This window comes from Canis lupus, chromosome 28 (assembly GCF_003254725.2).
Source record: "Canis lupus dingo isolate Sandy chromosome 28, ASM325472v2, whole genome shotgun sequence".
NCBI classification, from domain to species: Eukaryota; Metazoa; Chordata; class Mammalia; order Carnivora; family Canidae; genus Canis; species Canis lupus.
Window position 1 is genome coordinate 10,818,798 of NC_064270.1, and position 18,735 is coordinate 10,837,532.

The window sequence follows — 18,735 nt, forward strand, 5'->3', positions numbered from 1 at the left end:
CGACGGATTAGGTGCGGGAGGGGGCCGGCGTGGGGGCTGCACGCAGGGGGTTTGGGAAGTAAATGCCGGTGAAAACGCCTTGTAAAAAGTCCCCCAAAGTTGATTATAGCCAAGTCCCAACTCTGACAGCCGTGGCATCCAGAGCTACTCATTTCCCTACTGTGGACTCAATTTCCCCATCTGTCAAATGGGAAGGGTGAGTCTTTACGACGTCCTAGGAGAAGAGAGGTCCAACGCCCGGGCCCCGGAGCCTCCAGAGAGGCCCAGCTCGCCAGACCCCGGCCGGCTCGCCGGTCTCGACCCCGCTAACCTGAGGGCCGGCTGAAGAAGCGGCTGCGAGCGGCCTGGCGGTGGCGGCAGATGGCAGGGTTGCTGTCGCTACTGTGGCCTTTCTTCCAGCGTTTCAACTTGGCCGAGACACCCGAGGGCAACTTTCCCGAGCGACCCATCTCGAGAAGCCACCACTCAGCTCACAGCACCAGCCACCGGAACCTGGGAACACGCGCAGAACCCACGTGGACCCGCGACGGCTTCACTTCCTCTTTCTCTGACGTAACTTCCGGATTCGCGTCTGTTTCTATGGCAAAACAGTCAACATCCGGTTTTGCGTTTCCTCTAGGCTCCGGATCCTTGAGCGCTTCCGAGCAGCTCGGTTGCTAGGGAGTCGCTGGGGCTTGTGCCCCCCTGGCCACAGCTGCGGGTTCTTAGCCTTATAAAACGAGAATTACTTTGCAGGTTAAAACGTCTTTTATACGTCACACGTATATTTATATTTATATTATTTTTAACATCTAATTTCGAAAGTAAAGCTTGGAAACAAATTTATTTGAAAGAGTCAAAACCTGGTCAGACTTGAAAGAGTGAAACCTCGAGGAGTTTGTCCTGAAACGAGAAAAAAGCAGCCCATGATGCTCTAAACTCTGCTGCTTTTCTTTTCTTTTTCTTTGTTTTGTTTTGTTTTTTGTTTTAAGATTTTATTTATTCATGAGACACACATAGAGAGGCAGAGACATAGGCCGAAAGGGAAGCTCCCTGCGGGGAGCCCCATGAGGGACTGGATCCCAGGACCCCAGGATCGCGCCCTGAGCCGGAGGCGGTCGCTCATCTGAAATAAAATTTTTTCAGATTTATTTATTTATTTGAGCGAGAGAGAGTGCCTGTGCGTCCGCGAGTGGGAGGGGCAGAAGGAGAGGGAGAGAGCGAGCATCTCAAGCCGACTTGATGCTGAGCGTGGAGCCCAGCGTGGAGCTCGATCTCAGGACCCTGAGATCACAACCTGAGCCAAAACCAAGAGGCAGAGGCTCAACCGACTGTGCCACCCAGGCGCCCCCTGCTTATTTCTTTCCTTCTTTCCTTCTTTCTTTTCTTTTCTTTTCTTTTCTTCTTTTCTTTTCTTTCTTATTTTATTTATTCATGAGAGACACAGAGAAAGAGGCAGAGAAGACAGAGGGAGAAGCAGTCTACCCACAGGGAGCCCAATGCAGGACTTGATCCCAGGACACTGGGATCATGCCCTGAGCCAAATGCAGACACTCAACCGCTGAGCCACCCAGGTGTCCCTACTTATTTTCATTTAGTACTGGGGGCACCCAGTTGGTAAACCACCCTCCCTCATGGCAGCACTCAGTCCTTCTTGATAATCTCTTCTAATCCCACATCAGAACCAGCAGTCATACTGATTTGATCTCCACTCCCCTTCGACCCTCCCCAAAATTGTTTAGCTGGAACCCAAACTTTATTTATTTATGTATTTAGGAACCCAAACTTTAAAAAGATATCTCCATCCCCTGTTTTGGGGTGCAGCATTCCAAGATTCCTCTGGAATTTCCTCCTCCACTTGAAATCAACAAACTTGATTTGTCAAACTATGGGTAGATCCTGGTGAGTTGTTTTGTTTAGTAGGCTCCACACCCAACATGGGATTTGAACTCACAACCCTGAGATTAAGAGTTGCATGCTCTACTGACTGAGCCAGACCAGTATTCCCCCTGGTGAGTCTTGGCCGATTAGGGTTTAACATATTTGTTTAACATTTTTTTAGCTCCCACTGAAAAAGACACTACAGTAAGTCAAATTTCCAAATGAACTAGAAGTCAACAAAATTTTTGCATACTAAAAAACCCTTTTTTGTATACTGCTTCTTTCACTTGATGTGTGAATTTTTCCCCTTGCTATGGTCTGAATGTTTTATCCCTGAAAACTCCCTATGTTGAAATCCTAAGTCCCAAATATGATGGTGTTAGGAGATGGGGCCTTTGGTAAATATTTAAGTCACGAGGGTGAAACCATCATCTAAGGAACTGGTGTCTTATAAAAACAATTTGAGAGATCCCTAGTCCCTTCCATCATGTGATGACACCCCAAGAAAGAGCTAGCTATAAACCAAGAAGTGGGCCCTCACCCAAACCATGCTGGCACCCTGATCTTGGACTTCCAGCCTCCAGAACTTTAAGAAATAAATTTCTGTTGTTTATAAACTACCAAGCCTATGTTATTTTGGTATAGCAGGCTGAACAGACTAAAGATACCTTTTATTCTTAAATATCCTTTCGCACAGATGTTTCTCACAACTGGTTGATCTCTGCGAAGCTTGTGAAAAACATAGATCCACCATATACATTCCATGAAGACAGGGATGTTGCCTTTGTGATTTCCCTTCCCAAGAGTTGGAAGAGTACCTGGCAAGTACTGTAGGCACTCAACAAATTACTGTTGAATCAATGAGTATATGTGTGTTGTGGAGGAAAGAAGACTAAAACAGGGGCACAAATTATAGGAATTCAAGGATAAATGTAAATACCAATAACTGTAATTAGTCTTTACTTAGACAAACTGAGATACCCTTTACTCCACAGATAGAAACACAAAGCTCAAAACATACATTTCTGAGGGAGTTAAGAAGTACCAAAAAGTGGGACGCCTGGATAACTCAGCAGTTGGGCAACTGCCGTTGGCCCAGGGTGTGATCCTCGAGTCCCAGGATCAAGTCCTGCATTGGGCTCCCTGCATGGAGCCTGCTTCTCCCTCTGCCTATGTCTCTGCCTATGTCTCTGTGTGTGTGTGTGTGTCTCATGAATAGATAAAATATTTTTTTGATAAAATATTTTTTAAAAAAAGTACCAAAAAGTGAATTTTGGTCCAAGAACCAAAAAGCTAGAGATGGGGAGTGAAGGGAAGGCTGAGATGAAATTCATGAAACTGTAGTGTTGGTGCTAGAAGTAGGCACCGGAGGGGTCATCCAGACCACAGGTGACACTCAGTCAGGGTCAATACTTTTACTGCTCTGTGTAAAACAACCACAGTCTAGTGATGTTGGTATTCAAATACCCTTTCTTTTACAAAGCAACAGTGAGACTAAATGGAAGATTCCACCCCCAAAAAAAGAGAACCCCACTATTATTTGCCAAAATAAGGAGTTAGCAACCTTTTGTTAGGTCTTCTCCTTTTATTTTTTTATTTACTTTTTTTTTATAGAAGGGAGAAGGGACAGAGGGAAACGAAGAGAGATAATCTTAAGCAGGCTACATACCCAGTGCAGAGCCTAACACAGGGCTTGATCTCACAACCCTGAAATCATGATCTGAGCCAAAATCAAGAGTTGGACGCTTAACCAACTGAGCCACCCAGAGGCCCCAGGTCTTCTCCTTTTAAAAACAAGTTTCGTCTGTAAGCCAACTTTTCATTAGCATATCTGAACCAATTTGTTTTGTCAAGTCCAGAAAGATGAAGTAATTTGCACAAGTTTCCACAGCATAGTAGTTTATTCAGTGAAACACGGAAAGAAGTAACCATAAAGGAAAAGATTGATAAACTGGAATACATTAAATGTAAGAAATTCTGCTCACAGGGATGCCTGGGTGGCTCAGGGGTTGAGCACCTCCCTTTGGCTCAGGGCGTAATCCTGGAGACCCGGGATTGAGTCCCACATCGGGCTCCCTGCATGGAGCCTGCTTCTCCCTCTGCCTGTGTCTCTGCCTCTCTCTGTGTGTGTCTTATGAATAAATAGTCTTAAAAAAAAGAAATTCTGCTCACGAAAAGACACCATAGGGAGTACTAAGAGGCAAGCCAGAGTGAGAGGAGATATTTGCAATACATAAAACTAACAGACAAGTATAGTGGAATATAGAAAGAAATCCTACAAATTAATAAGAATGAGGTAGACAGGGCAGCCCTGGTGGCTCAGTGGTTTAGTGCCACCTTCAGCCTCGGGCGTGATCCTGGAGACCTGGGATCGAGTCCCACGTCGGGCTCCCTGCATGGAGCCTGCTTCTCCCTCTGCCTGTGTCTCTGCCTCTCACTCTCTCTGTGTCTCTCATGAATAAATAAATAAAATCTTAAAAAAAAGAATGAGGTAGACAATCTAATAAGAATGGGCAAGAGACATGAACAGGCACTTCACCAAAGTGGATATCCAAATGGCCAATTAACATATGGAAAGATGCTCAATCTCATTAATCAACAGATTAACAGAAATGCAAATTAAAATCATAATGAAATGCTATTATACACCCACCAGAATCACTAAAATTAGAAAGACTAGCAATACTAAGTGTTGGTGAGGATGTGGAGCCACTGGCCACACATGCAACTGGAGGGAATATCGACTGATAAACCCACTTTTGTGTGGTAGCATCTAGTAAAACTTAATATATGCCTTCTCTATAATCCAGAGATTCACTTCTGAATGTATACTCAACAGAGGTCTATCCTTATATGCATAAAAGACATATATGATAGTGTTCATAATAGCCAAATACTGGAAATGACCTAAATGTCCATCACCAACAGAATGGATAGATTATAGAATACTGATATAATGAAATAATATTCAACTATACAGTTAGAGAACAAGCAAACTACTGCTACATGCAATAGCATGTATGATCTAAGTTGAGCAAAAGACCCCAGACACAAAAAAATAACATTTTGCATGATCCCACTTAGAAGTTTGCAACCAGGCTTTGCTACTCTACATACAGTATTAGAAGTCAGGATAGCAGTTGCCATGGTGGTAGTAACTGAGAGTGGGCACAAGGGGTGTGGTCATATTCTTTTTGTGTGTGTGTGTGGTAATTCTTAATTTTTTTTATCAGAAGTGAATTTACGTGGATGTCTTCACTGTGTGATAATTCATTAGCTATGCACTTATAATTTGTGTGCCCCTTTGCCTTTTGTATATGTTATTATATATACACACATATATATTTATACATGTATAATATATGTTATATATTACATTGGTTTACTAAAAATAGAAAGTGTCCCTGACATGCAGAGCAGAGAGAGCACAAAGATTGTTAGTGTGAGGAAGTGTCATTGTAGGGAAGATAACTCAGTGCAGACTCTGGACCCTGTACCCCCAGCCCTGAGAGTCAATGCACCACTTCTGACAGAGCCCACTTCTGGGACACAGGCTGCGATCTGGGCAGTAAGGCTGAGAAAAGGGAACGGGTGGCCTGAGGAGGAAGAGGAAGCCGAGTTTGGAAACTGTTGTAAGCAACCTGGTGCTCATGACCTGAGGTCTAGATGTGGGAACATTCACTGAGAGAAGACATAGAAAGTATTGGTTAGAGTCTGGACTGCTTTCCCGTATGACACTGGGCAGGGATTTAACCTCTCCGAGTGTCCGTTTCATAGTTTGTAAAGCGGTGATGATAATACTGAACCCACTGAGCTACTGTGAGGATTCAATATGAAAGTGTGTGTATCAAAATATGTACAACTCCAAAAATGTTAGCAGTACCCTGTGAAGGGTGTGCGGGTGAACTTCTGCCACCAGAGGGGGCTCTGCAAGCAGCCAGTTAAAGCTGAAACCTTAGAGGTCACAGTATCATCCAGTGGCTGGGATTTTGCAAATCAGATGGGGAGATGAAGAGGGCCAGGCTAGTGGCAGCCTTCCCATCCTTTGCCTGGACAGCAGACACCTGCTGGCCTGCAAACCGAGTCTGCTAAATCATAACTGGGTACAGCCTCTGGATGAACCACCTGTCTGGAAGTGGGCTGGCCTTCCATCTGGAAGCATGTGCTCCGAGCCTCCTTCAGAAGATGGTGTCAGGAGGACTCGAGGCATCCAAATGACTTGAGCATACTTTCTCCCACTCTGCACAACTAGGGAGCAACTTTGCTGTCCCCGAATTCCAGCAACGTCTTCTATTCAGAAGAATTAGCTTTCTCTATGATAATCCATACAATTTTTTAAAATTTTTATTTATTTATGATAGTCACAGAGAGAGAGAGAGACAGAGAGAGAGAGGCAGAGACACAGGCAGAGGGAGAAGCAGGCTCCATGCACCAGGAGCCCGACGTGGGATTCGATCCTGGGTCTCCAGGATCGCGCCCTGGGCCAAAGGCAGGCGCCAAACCGCTGTGCCACCCAGGGATCCCTAATCCATACAATTTATGGCCAATTAATTTCACATTTGTAGGATTGGTCCTGTAGACCTCAGGGTCTCTTTTTCTACTCAATTTCACATTTGTAGGACCTTCTGCGTTAGACTCCAACTACTATCACTTGCTGTCTGACCTTGAGCAAGTCACCTCACTCTGTAGGTCTGTTATCCTCAGCTGTAAAATGGGACTAAGAATGCTTACCCATAGGGTACATGAGAACTAAATAAGATAATACTTGTAAAGTGCTTAGTGCACTGCCTGGCACATAGTGAGAAGGCAATAAACATGAGCTAATTATTATTATTCAAAAAGCTCTTCTTGGGCAGCCCCAGTGGCGCAGCAGTTTGCCACCGCCTGCAGCCTGGGGTGTGATCCTGGAGACCGGGATTGAGTCCCACATCGGGTTCCCTTCATGGAGCCTGCTTCTCCCTCTGCCTGTGTATCTGCCTCTCTCTCTCTCTGTGTCTATGAATAAATAAATAAAATTTTTAAAGAAAAAAAAAAACTCTTCTTGAGTTCCAAAACACTTTCTAACCTATTATCTAACTGAGGAGGACAGAGCAGTGTCCTCATTTCACAAATGTGGGAAGGTGATTCCCAGGGCTTCAGTGACATTCCCAAGGTCACACAGGTGGTCGATGGGCACAAGTCAAGAGATCTGACCCTTAGCCTAGGAGCTCCCTCTGCAACCACTGCTCTCAAAATTCTGAAGCTCGTGTGGAGGGAACAGGGCTGCTGCCCCCAAAGCACTGAGCCCAAGGCCAACAGAAAGGGCATTTTTACATCGATGGGGCTGTTATGTGTTATGACACTGGGCAGGAGGAAAGGGAAGTTGAGGCTTTGCCTCTTCCCCCAAACCAAGAGGAAGCAGATGTTTTGGTTGTTTAACGTAGGGCTCAAGTTCTGGGAGAGGGAGGAGGGTTTTGTCATCCCCGGCAACCTATCATGACCCAGGTGGTGGAGTCGCAGCTGCTTCGAGCATTGTCCTAACTGCTGGAGCTGTGTGAAAGCCCAGGCTACAGACATAGGCAAGACTGTCTTTGGAGCCACATCCCAGGTATGACTGGGGGCAGATGGCTGAACTCTGCAAGCCAGAGTTTCTCACCTGAAAATGGGGCTGCCATCCTGAGGTTAAAATAAGATCATGCCCACAGAAGGTTTAGCCCCATGCCTGGCATGTCACTGTCACAGAAGGCTTCATGTCCCTCAGCTTCTGGGGCATTTGGCCAAAGAAGAGCTTTGAAGAAGAGCTTGCTTCCTAGACTAAGTCTGAGGGGATGAGCGAATGGCCTGGTGTACTAGAGAGGACCCCAAACTGTGAAGAGGACTGAAATCTGGGCATAGCAGATATGTTCTTACTCAAAGAGGGGACTGCCCCCAAATTGGAGTCCACCTTTGTTTACCACCTAACGGTAGGTGTACATGACAGGCAGAAGGGGGTTTGGGTGCGCAAAGACCATGTGATCACCACTCTAACCTTGCATCCCCATGCCCCCAAATTCATTCTTACTCCGAAATAAGGCATTTACCCACCTATTACTTCCACCCCCCATTCTTGTCAGGGCCTCTATCAGGAATGAATTGTGTGCAGCTGCTATAACAAAGACCTCAAGATAGTGGCTTAAACACACAGGATTAATTCTTCCTGTTCAGCAAATTAGGAGGTAGGCGGGCAAATCCAGGCTAATACAGTGGCTCCATACAGTCCTCAGGGTCTGAGGCTTTCTCTCTTTTTCTGCTCCACCCTCCATAGTGTGTGACTTCCATCTTTGGGTCACCTCATACTCCAAGATGGGCTGCAGGAGTTCCAACCATCACATTCACAGTCCAGGCTGAGGCTCAGTCTCAGTAAGATGGAAGCAGGGAAGAGCCAAGAGGGGCGTTCCCAGGCAAGTCAGCTCTCTTTAAGCCAGTTCTGCTCACATCTGATTAGCTAGAATTTAGCAATTTGGCCAAACTTAACTGTAGAGGGGCCGAGAACTATATCCTCTCAGTTGGAAACATTGCAGCCCACCCCTTCCCCTACAGTGGGAATTCTGTTGCTAAGGTAGAAGGAAAGAACTGATATCAGGTAGGCAATGAGCAGCCTTGGAATCTCAGTTAGGTGTTGAGAGGATTGGTTCTGATCAACTTAACTCAATTACATATGCAAAAGTTATTTTTTGAGCACTAATTATATGTAAGACACTGTGCTAAGTAAGTATATAGAAGTATATAAAGACGCTTGAAGGCTCTCATTCTGCTCTTAAGAAGCCTACAGGTTAAGGGGTACCTGGATGGCTCAGATGCTTGACAATCTGATTCCTGGTTTCCTCTTGGGTCATGGTCTCAGGGTCATGGAATAGTCTCAGGTCAGCCTCCGAGATCTGTGGGGAGTCTGCTTGGGACTTTTTCCCCTCTCACTCTGCCCCTGTCCCACCCACCCACCCACCCCCTTGCTTGCGCATGCAGGTGTGTGTGTCCCGGAGTGCTCTCTCTAAAAATAAATAAATATAAATAAATCTTTAAAAAAAAAAAAGAAAGAAAGAAACCTACAGGTTACTGATGCTGAGACAAGCACAAAATCTTTCAGTCTTCTCATTTGTAAATCAAACATGTATCTAATTCTTTCCAGGACCTTGGAACTTGAATGTTCACTGAAGCTCAATTCTTAAAACTGCATTTTGCTTCCCTGCCGCCTTCATTTTTTTTTTTTTTAAGATTTTATTTATTTGAGAGAGAGAGAGAGAGAGAGCACGAGTGGGGGTGAGGAGCAGAGGGAGAGGGAGAAGCAGACTCCCCACTGAGCAGGAAGCCTGATGTGGGGCTCAATCCCAGGACCCTGAGGTCATGACCTGAGCCAAAGGCAGACACTTAACTGAGCCACCTAGATGCCCCTCCTTGCTTCGTCCTTGACTGTTGGACCCCCTGAGGACAGGGACGGAGTCTGGTCTGCTCTTGTGCCATCAGAGCCTTCCTCAGTGTCTACATATAGTAGGTGTGCAATACTTCTATTTAGCAAATGAATACATGACATAAGCAGAGCTCAGCTGGAGGCACAAGAGAGGTTCGGGTAAAGCTTCGGGGATCCAACAAGACACCCCTGCCCAGAGTGGCTGTCAGAGAGCTATCTTTGATGAAGAGGTGACTTTGCAAAATGAAACTGGCCAAGCAGATTGGGAGTAGATCCTGAAGGGCCTGAGGGTCAAAATAGAGTCCGCATTTTATTTTATTATTTATTTTTATTTAAAGATTTTATTTATTTATTAATGAGAGACACAGAGAGAGAGAGGCAGATACACAGGCAGAGGGAGAAGCAGGCTCCACGCAGTGAGCCTGACGCGGGACTGGATCAAGGGACTCCAGGATCATGCTCTGGGCTGAAGGCAGGCGCTAAACCGCTGAGCCACCCAGGGATCCCAAAAGTCTGGATTTTAATAAGGAGTTTTTTACACATTGCAATCTGGGAAAACAAATTAAGGGGCTTGTACTTTAAAGTATTGGTCCTCATTTATTCATCTGACCAACATTACTGCTGAGTGTGTCGGGCACTGTGGTGGAGAAGAGGAGAGGAAGGTCACATTTAGCGAATGTCTCTGTGTCAGGGACTCTCCCGTTACCCACCACTGATGAGTGCTCACAGAGCCAGGCGCTGTGCTGGGTGCCTCACCTGCACCCTCCTGCCACATCCTCACAACAACGTTGTGAAGCAGGTGCTATTTTTTTTTTTTTTGAAGCTGTATTGTTACTCTTTGATTGTTAAGGAATCCAGTTCTGTGACTGTCCAGAAGCCCAGGCTAGGTTAACATTGATGAGTCCCTGGAGGTAATTACGCTCCATTCTGGACTTGTGGAGATAGCCACTGTCTTCTCCCTCTACCTTAACTGAAAACCCAGACCTGGGAGGCCTCCATCCCCACCCTCCTACTCCTGGAAGGGGTCCTAGTAGGTGCTATTTATCCACATTTTACAGACGGGAAAAACACAACTGGGAAAAGTCACGTAACTTGCTGAAGTTCTCAGCAGCGCTAAGGGGTGGATTTGGAATTGTAACTTGGCTTGTCCCCCGGTTCTGTCCTCCACAATGACTGGTTACAAAGAGATGAGAGTAGCCTCGTTCTCCATGCAGTGCTCACAGGTTGGTTGGAGAAGCAGCAAAGGCAGCCGGGTGATGAGCAGTGCTATCATCCAGCTATGCCCAGGGCTGTGGGAGGCCCCAGCCTGGCAGGGAGCGGTTGGCCCTAGGAGGGGAGTCAGAGACAATTTTGGGGTAAGGGGACTGTCTTGGTCTGTTTGGGCTGCGAAGCCCAAGATCAAGATTCAGCTGCCTGCATTCGGTGTTGGGTGAGGTCACTTCCTGAGTCATAGACTGTGGTCTTTTTGCTGTGTCCTTACAGGGCCCAAGGTGCCAGGGAGTTCTGTGGGGTCTCTTTCCTAAGGACACCAATCCCATTCATGAAGGCTCTGTCCTCAGGATCTAATCACCTCCCAGATGCTCCCCCTTGCAATCCCATCACACTGAGGGGTGGCATTTGGGGAGGAGGGACATAAACAGTCCATTGCAGTGATGTTGGAGCTAAATCCTGTAGGATGAGTCTGAGTTGACCAGAAAGGTGATGGTGGAGGTACAGGTGCCAAGGGAACAGCAACTGTAAAGGCACAGGGGCCAGCAGGAGCATGAGATGTGTGCTCCAGAGTCAGGCAAGACTGGAGTCTGGAGTCAATGGATGCTGATTAGAGACTACTGCACCAGTTCAGACAAGAAACGATGAGGTCTGACACTAAGGCTGTAGCAGTGGGGTAAAGAGGAGGTGACAGATTGGAAAATGTATTTAGGAGATAGGATGGTCAGCCCTTAGTGGCTGACCAGTTATGAGGGGCTGAGCAGGGTTACTGTATGCAGTTGTGCAAGCTGCGCACTGCCTAATTTCCCAGCTGATGGATTTGCAATCCAGTCTTCACTGGGTTTTGTCTAGAAGAGTTTGCCTTTTTCTAATTCACCATCAACACTGGAGCAATGGCCCTAGAAGTGAGGATAAATTACTCCCAGGAAGGGGATTTTCCAGAACATGAGTGTGTCTATGGAAGAGACCACCTCCCAATATTTTTTTTTTTTTTAATTTATGATAGTCACAGAGAGAGAGAGAGAGAGAGGCAGAGACACAGGCAGAGGGAGAAGCAGGCTCCATGCCGGGAGCCTGACGTGGGATTCGATCCTGGGTCTCCAGGATCGCGCCCTGGTCCAAAGGCAGGCACTAAACCGCTGCGCCACCCAGGGATCCCACCTCCCAATATTTGAAACAAAAAGCTGAATCTATTACTTACAGAGAGCAGAGCAATGCCTGTAGGGTGCGATCTCCCTGAGGGGGAGCAAGGATCTTCTATAAGGTCCTGGGAGGTATGAAGGTCCATGATGGACCTACTTCCAGGAGGCAGAGTTTAGGGACTGGTTGGTGATGCAGAGCATGGCTGTTGCTGATGGGCTGGCTTACTGAAGTGTAGTCACTGAGGCAAACTCATTGTTCAGTAAAAGAAAAATAAACTGTCACTGCAGGACAATCTTTGGAAAATAGGAACTTTTTTTCCTCAAGTGACGTCTAACTCAAACCATTCGCCCTCCCAAGGGCATTTCACTTTAACAGTGGACCATGTTTGCTCAAGGCGATAGATCTCCAGAGGATTTAGAGGCTGTCTGGGGTGAGGCTTCTGCCTGGTCCAGGCTGTGGCAGGAAGGTTGGGCATCCATCACCTCCCTCCAAAGTCCTGGGGCTGGGTGTTCCCCAGACAGGGATCAGGGAGAAAAACCGGTTGCACAGCCGGGAAGGCCCTGGCCTAGGGTCACCTAAGAAGTCACAGATGGGGCCTAGGCGCCTGACTCCCTGCCATTTGTCTGGAAGGAGACGTGAGGCACCTAAAGACAGGGTTTGGGTCCTAAGGCCAGACAGACCTCCAAGTTTTTTGTTTCTTTTTGTTTTTATAAAAGATTTTATTTATTCATGAGAGACACAGAGAGAGGCAGAGGGAGAAGCAGGCCTCCTGCAGGGAGTCTGATTCAGAACTGGATCTCAGAACCCTGGGATCACGACCTGAGCCAAAGGCAGATGCTCAACCACTGAGCCACCCAGGCGTCCCTCTCATGGATTTTTTAAAGCAGCTTTATTGACATATAATTCACATACCATCTACTTCACTCATTTAAATTGCACAATTTAATGTTTTTAGTTCACTTCATGGATATGTGTAACCATCACCACAGCCAATTTTAGAACATTTCATCACCTCACAGGAAACTCTATGTGGCCCCCCCATCTCCCAGCTCTAGGCAAGCACAAATCTACTTTCAATCTCTATCGCTTATCTCTTCTGGACATTTCATAGCAATGGAATCACATATTATGTTACCTTTTGTGCCTGACTTCTTTCACTTAGCATACTATTTTCAAGGTTCATACAGGCAGCACACATCAACGCTTCATTCCTTTTTATGGCTGAATATTCCACGGCATGGATGTATTGCATGTCGTATATCCATTCATCAGCTGATGGACACTTAGGTTGTCGTTTGGGCTTTTGTGAATAATGCTTTTATAAACATTTGTGTATGGGTTTTTGTGTGAATGTTTGCATTTATTTCTCTTGAATATACACCTAGGAATGAAATCACTGCTTCACAGGGTAACACCATGTTTAACTACTTAAAAAACTCATGTGAGTTTCTGATTGTTGCTCTTTCTTGTCCACATTTCTTAGGCCAGACAACCCTGAGCTGACTCCTGCTATCACCTCCAGGAGATAGGCATTTCCTCCACTGCTGTCAGAAATATGACAGCCACCAGCTCCCCTGCTCTACCCCTAGCAAAATCCTTAGCAGGCATATTGGAAACCTGGTTGACCACCTTGCTGTTGGCTGACAGGTACCTTTGATAACTTTCCTCAGTCAGTAAGTAGTCACCAAGTACAGACATAAAAACATCTCTGACATATGTATTGAATGTACATGCACGGCCATGATCATACATCCCTCAGATCTCATACAGCTGGTGGACCCAGGGGCCCAGCTGTGTCACTCTGAAGTCCTTCACAGCATTCAGACAGAGGCCATGCTGCCCACAGGCTGCCAAGCCATGACTTAATATTCCTGCATCAAGGATATAGAGGCAAAGCCTGCTTGGAGGGGTCTTGGCTCCAGGATTCCTCAACAGTCTTACTGAACTTCCTCAGAAACATACAGCAGTCCAGATGCTTCCACCCACCCTGTCTTCCTCTCCTTCCTTCACTTGGGTCACAACTCTGTCATTTCCTGTCTCAGGCATTTCCCCTAATACATTTCATGCAAATCCTGTCTGGGCAACTGCTTCTCAGAGATGCTATACTAACTCATCCCACTAGTCTCTCATCATTCACTAAACTTAATATGAACTATTCACAAATAACAAAGTGTCTGTCTTGTACTTAGAGTTTTTTTTAAGATTTTATTTATTTATTCATGAGAGACACAGAGAGGCAGAGTCACAGGCAGAGGAAAAAGAAAGCTCCATGCAGGGAGCCCCATGTGGGACTCGATCCCAGGGCTCCAGAATCACGCCCTGATCTGAAGGCAGATGCTCAACTGCTGAGCCACTCAGGCGTCCCAGAAATTAACCCAAAGAAACAGACTAGGAAAATGGTTCTAGGTGAAAGAAAGTAGAAGGGTCAAAAAGATTTGCCTATTGCCCCATGAGCAGTTTTATCATTGTAGTTATGACATGCAGGGCCTCGAGGCAGAGGCCCCCCCCAGTGGTTCTTTTTATTTTTTATTTTATTTATTTATTTATTCATAAGAGACATAGAGAAAGAAGCAGAGACACCGGCAGAGGGAGATGCAGGCTTCTTGTGGGGAGCTTGATGCAGGACTCTATCCCAGGGGATCATGTCCTGAGCCAAAGGCAAACACTCAACCATGGAGCCACGCAGGCATTCTCCCAAAGCTGGGTTTTGAGGACAGAGAAGGAAGGGGGTGGTCAGGGGAGTTGTAGGAACCCACAAGTCCACAGGAGTGCTGTTGTCTATTCCAGCCACACTAATTCCTGTTTATCCTCAGATGGCAGCTACAGAGGGTTGGACAGGACTTTCAGGCCTCCTTGAAGCACTCTTCCTTTCTTACAAGCCCAGAGTCCCAGGGCACTAGCTAGGATCACCTGGGCTCACTGTCTCTCGGAGATAGAAATCCTGTCTTCCTCAGACAGCAGCTGAGCTGGATGTCTGCACAGCAGGCCATGAACTCTTAAGATGTTCCACAGGTAAGGACCTGGAGTGTCCTGCCAGGTGTCCTTGTGGGCCAGACGACAGCAGCCCCTCTTCCACCTCGCAGAGAACTTGGTCTGCCTCACTTCCATTCAAAATTAGGTCCTTCTTAGAGCAGCTGGGTGGCTTAGTGGTTGAGCATCTGCCTTTGGTTCAGGGCGTGATCCCAGAGTCCTGGGATCAAGTCCCATGTTGGGCTCCCCATAGGGAGCCTGCTTCTCCCTCTGCCTGTGTCTCTGCCTCTCTCTCTTTGTGTTTGAGGCAGAGACACAGGCAGAGGGAGAAGCAGGCTCCACACAGGGAGCCCAACGAGGGACTCAATTCCCGGTCTCCAGGATCACGCCCTGGGCTGAAGGCGGCGCTAAACTGCTGAGCCACCTGGGCTGCCCTAAAGTCTTTTTTTTTTTTTTTAATTGGAGTTCAATTTGCCAACATATAGCATATCACCCAGTGCTCATCCCATCAAGTGACCCCCTCAGTGCCTGTCACCCAGTCACCCCAACCCCCCCGCCCTAAAATCTTTTAAAAAATAAAATAAATTGGGTCTTCTGAATGTTTGGTGCTTGATAATGGAGTTGCATTTCTGTGGAAAAAATAAATGGGGCGGGAAGACTGAGAGAGGCCTTTATTGTTTTAAGGAGCAGTGGAGGGGATCCCTGGGTGGCGCAGCGGTTTGGCGCCTGCCTTTGGCCCAGGGCGCGATCCTGGAGACCCAGGAATAAATCCCACGTCGGGCTCCCGGTGCATGGAGCCTGCTTCTCCCTCTGCCTGTGTCTCTGCCTCTCTCTCTCTCTCTCTCTGTGTGACTATCATAAATAAAGAAAGAAAAATTAAAAAAAAAAAAAAGGAGCAGTGGAGGGTAATAGGGCTGTGCCCACTGATTATCCTTATCTCAGTTTTTGTAACAGCTTGACCAACAAGCTGCTTGGTTGAAAGCTGCTACCGTCCCGAGAATTTCCTTAGGTCTGGGGAATTAAAGCACTGTGTTGCAGGGGAACCTATCTGCCCGAAGAGTTTGGGGTTTTGAGGCTGGCTGGAGGCCTCAGGTGGAGATCAGGGCTTGTCATTAATGACTGTGCCTGGCTCAGGAGGTGACAGCTAAGAAGAGTCTGGAGCACAGATCCTCCTCCCCACTCTCCAGGCAGGAAGAGGGACTTATTTGGCTACAGTTGTTCCCTACAGGGCAGTGACGGTTTGCGAGCTGTGAGGTAGGTCCCTCAGGTTGCTCAGGTTGCTCCTAGAGCTGGACCCCAGCGGCAATCAGCCCTGCACTCCTACTTTGTTCTCAAGATGTATGAATTCCCTCCTATATCCACGCAGTCCTTTAGAAGAGCCCAGGAATCAACCGTGACAAATGTCTTCGTGTATGTGTTCAGTAGAGATAACAATTAAGATGAAAAAAAAAAAAAAGCAGTTGAGGGCAAACCCCGCTGATTTATCCTTACCTTTGACTGACATTTGAGAAATCTCCTTGGTTTGAGAGGCTCTAAGCTTCTTCCCAGATTTGTGATGCTATGATTGTAGCTGAGTGAACCCACATCTCTGCCCAGAATTCTGGCCTCAGGCTGCAAAGCAAAGCAAGCCTTCAAGGTCTTCCCACAGTGCTCCCCATCCCCCTGCTCTCCTACTCTCCGGATCTCTCCAGGTTTCTAACTCCCTTCCTGACACTGCAAGCCCCTACTTTGAGGCCCTTCCCCGTGAATCACCTGTGATTTCTCACTGATGAATCTGGCCCCCTGCTCATCTCCTGCTCTTACTGACTGGTTCACTTCACTTTCCTCCTCTGTTACGTGTGAACTGGGGGTAACAGGAGGTGGGGGTAGCAGGAAGTGGGGAGTTGCAGAGGAGCTGCAGGTCTCTCCCAGCCCTGACACTCAGGGACACTCAGAGTCTACCAAGGGCAAAGGCATCATGCTAACTGCATGTGTGTGGAGGTGTGTATAAGATAGTAAAAAAAAAAAAAAAAGTTAAGGTGACGTGCCTGTCCTCAAGGAGTTTCTAGTTGAGTTGATCTGATGTCTACCTTAAAGAGCTTCTGATGATTTAAGGAAGATATATATATTTTTAAAGATTTTATTTATTTATTTATGAGATATACAGAGAGAGAGAGAGAGAGGTAGAGACACAGGCAGAAGGAGAAGCAGGCTCCATGCAGGGAGCCTGACGCGGGACTGGATCCTGGGCCTCCAGGATCATGCTCCCAGCTGAAAGTGGTGCTAAACCGCTGAGCCACACAGGCTGCCCTGATATATATATTTTTAGAGATTTTATTTATTTATTCATGAGAGACACAGAGAGGCAGGGACATAGGCAGAGAGAGAAGCAGACTCCATGCAGGGAGCCTGATGTGGGACTCCATCCCAGGACTCCAGGATCATGACCTGAGCCAAAGGAAGGCGCCCAACCACTAGGCCACCCAGGTGGCCCTAAGGAAGATATCCTATAAGTGAGGTGCATAAAGTTATCAGAGTTCCCCAGAATTCCAAGGAAATGAGAGATGCCTTCTGGAGGCAGAGGAGGTTAGTAAAGGAATAAAATAGGATTCCCAGATTCTTTCCCAAGGCTGGTGGTACAGATGCCTTTGGCCCCCTGCCCCAAAGTATCCTAGTTACCCACCTATTCCAATCCTGGTGGGTAAGGCATAAGGCATCCCCTACCAGGCACCCTGCTAGAAGGGAATCTGTCCATGGTCCCCCCAGACTCATACATTTCGAAGTGGTGCCCTTCATTAAATCTTTTTGCTTTCTTGGTCACACTGCTAATAAGATTATTGTTAGCAATGTATTTATTGTTATTATCTTGACTATTTGCTAGGCACAGTGCTGAATGCTTCCCATGCATCATCTCACTTATTCCTCACAACATCATTTTAGGTGGCTACGAATATGATTATTAACACGGTTTACAGATGGGGAAAATGAGGATGAGAAGTTAAGTGACCCATCTTAGGTCTCATGGGTAATCAGAAACGGAGTCATATTTGAACTCAGGTTTCTTCCCATTTATACCTCTTACTTATTGCATAAATGTGAGACCTCAACTAGACAGGAGCACAGAAATCTTGAAGCAGGGAGCAGGGTAAGGAGAAAGGGATATGGCAGGAGCTATGACTGCAAGTATGGATTAGGGCCAAGGCAGAGAGACAAAAAGTACAACCTGAGGAGCCAAGGTTAAGTCTGTAAAAGCTCTCCCTGAGAGAGCCTGGGTGTCAGGGTTGGGATGACCAAACATTAGGAACAAGTAGAGGGAGAACCTCCAAAGACAGAGTCTTTCAAGGATCCCACGTGGGCCATGCTGGGAGCTTGAACAGGAGGCCTTCCTAGGTAGTTCTCCCCTTGTGGCCCTAGGATTCTGTAAGCTCTAGGTGTGGCTTTTAGTGCTGGACCTTCACTGGTCATCTCTCTGGTCACTGAATTCCATTTTCTCCCAGCTGTAGAGGAGGGGGACAGGAGTGTTGTGGTTAGAGGGCACCCTAGGCCCTTGAACTGCCTGGGTTTGAGTCTTGGTTTCTCTTCCACTTCCGAACTGTGAATTCGGACAATTTATGTCCCTGATCCTGAGCACACTGGGATTTGGGAGACAGCCTCGGCTTGCATCCTGAGTCCTATAACCTTGGGCAGTTTACTTCATCCCTCTTTTCCTCATGAGTAAAAAAGGAAATATAATACCTGCCTCATAAGATCATTATGAGGATATGAGGATTAAATGAGTTAATGTTTGTAAAGAACTTGTAGCACTGGGTGGTCCTTTTTTTTTTTTTTTTTTGAGAGCATGTTTTTAACTTCTAGAATCTGTTAAATACAGCACAGTTCATTGTTAGCTGTTTACCTGTGGGTCTTACCTGCACTCCATTTGCTATGAAGGGCAGAAACACGTTCAACCCATCTCTGGCCCCGGCCTTCAGACCGACTCCAGGTTTGGAGCACAGTCCGCGGCTACTGACTGCGCACCGTCCAGGTAGCTGGGCACCAGCTGTATTCACTACGGCCACTCACCAACGAGGCTGGCGAGGCTAAGAGGCTGCCCCAAGATGCAAAGCCATACAACGAAGAGTGAAGATTCGAACACAAGCGTGTGACCCAAA

General features: G+C 46.8%; 1 protein-coding gene across 3 annotated transcripts in view; it reads right to left on the minus strand.

Moving 5' to 3' along the window:
* The window catches only part of RRP12 (ribosomal RNA processing 12 homolog), a 47,656-nt gene extending 29,023 nt beyond the window's left edge, over positions 1 to 18,633 (minus strand). The window contains exons 1-3 of one of the 3 annotated variants that reach the window (XM_049103493.1): positions 18,493 to 18,632; positions 16,097 to 16,216; positions 311 to 709 (exon numbers count right to left, since the gene is read on the minus strand). In XM_049103493.1, coding sequence (XP_048959450.1) covers positions 311 to 449 — 139 coding nt within the window. In that variant the 5' untranslated portion in view covers positions 450 to 709; positions 16,097 to 16,216; positions 18,493 to 18,632. Of the gene's footprint in view, positions 1 to 310; positions 710 to 16,096; positions 16,217 to 18,492 lie in introns of all 3 variants that reach the window. The other 2 variants (XM_025466780.3, XM_025466779.3) reach the window with 2 other exon arrangements.
* Positions 18,634 to 18,735: the final 102 nt, after the last annotated feature.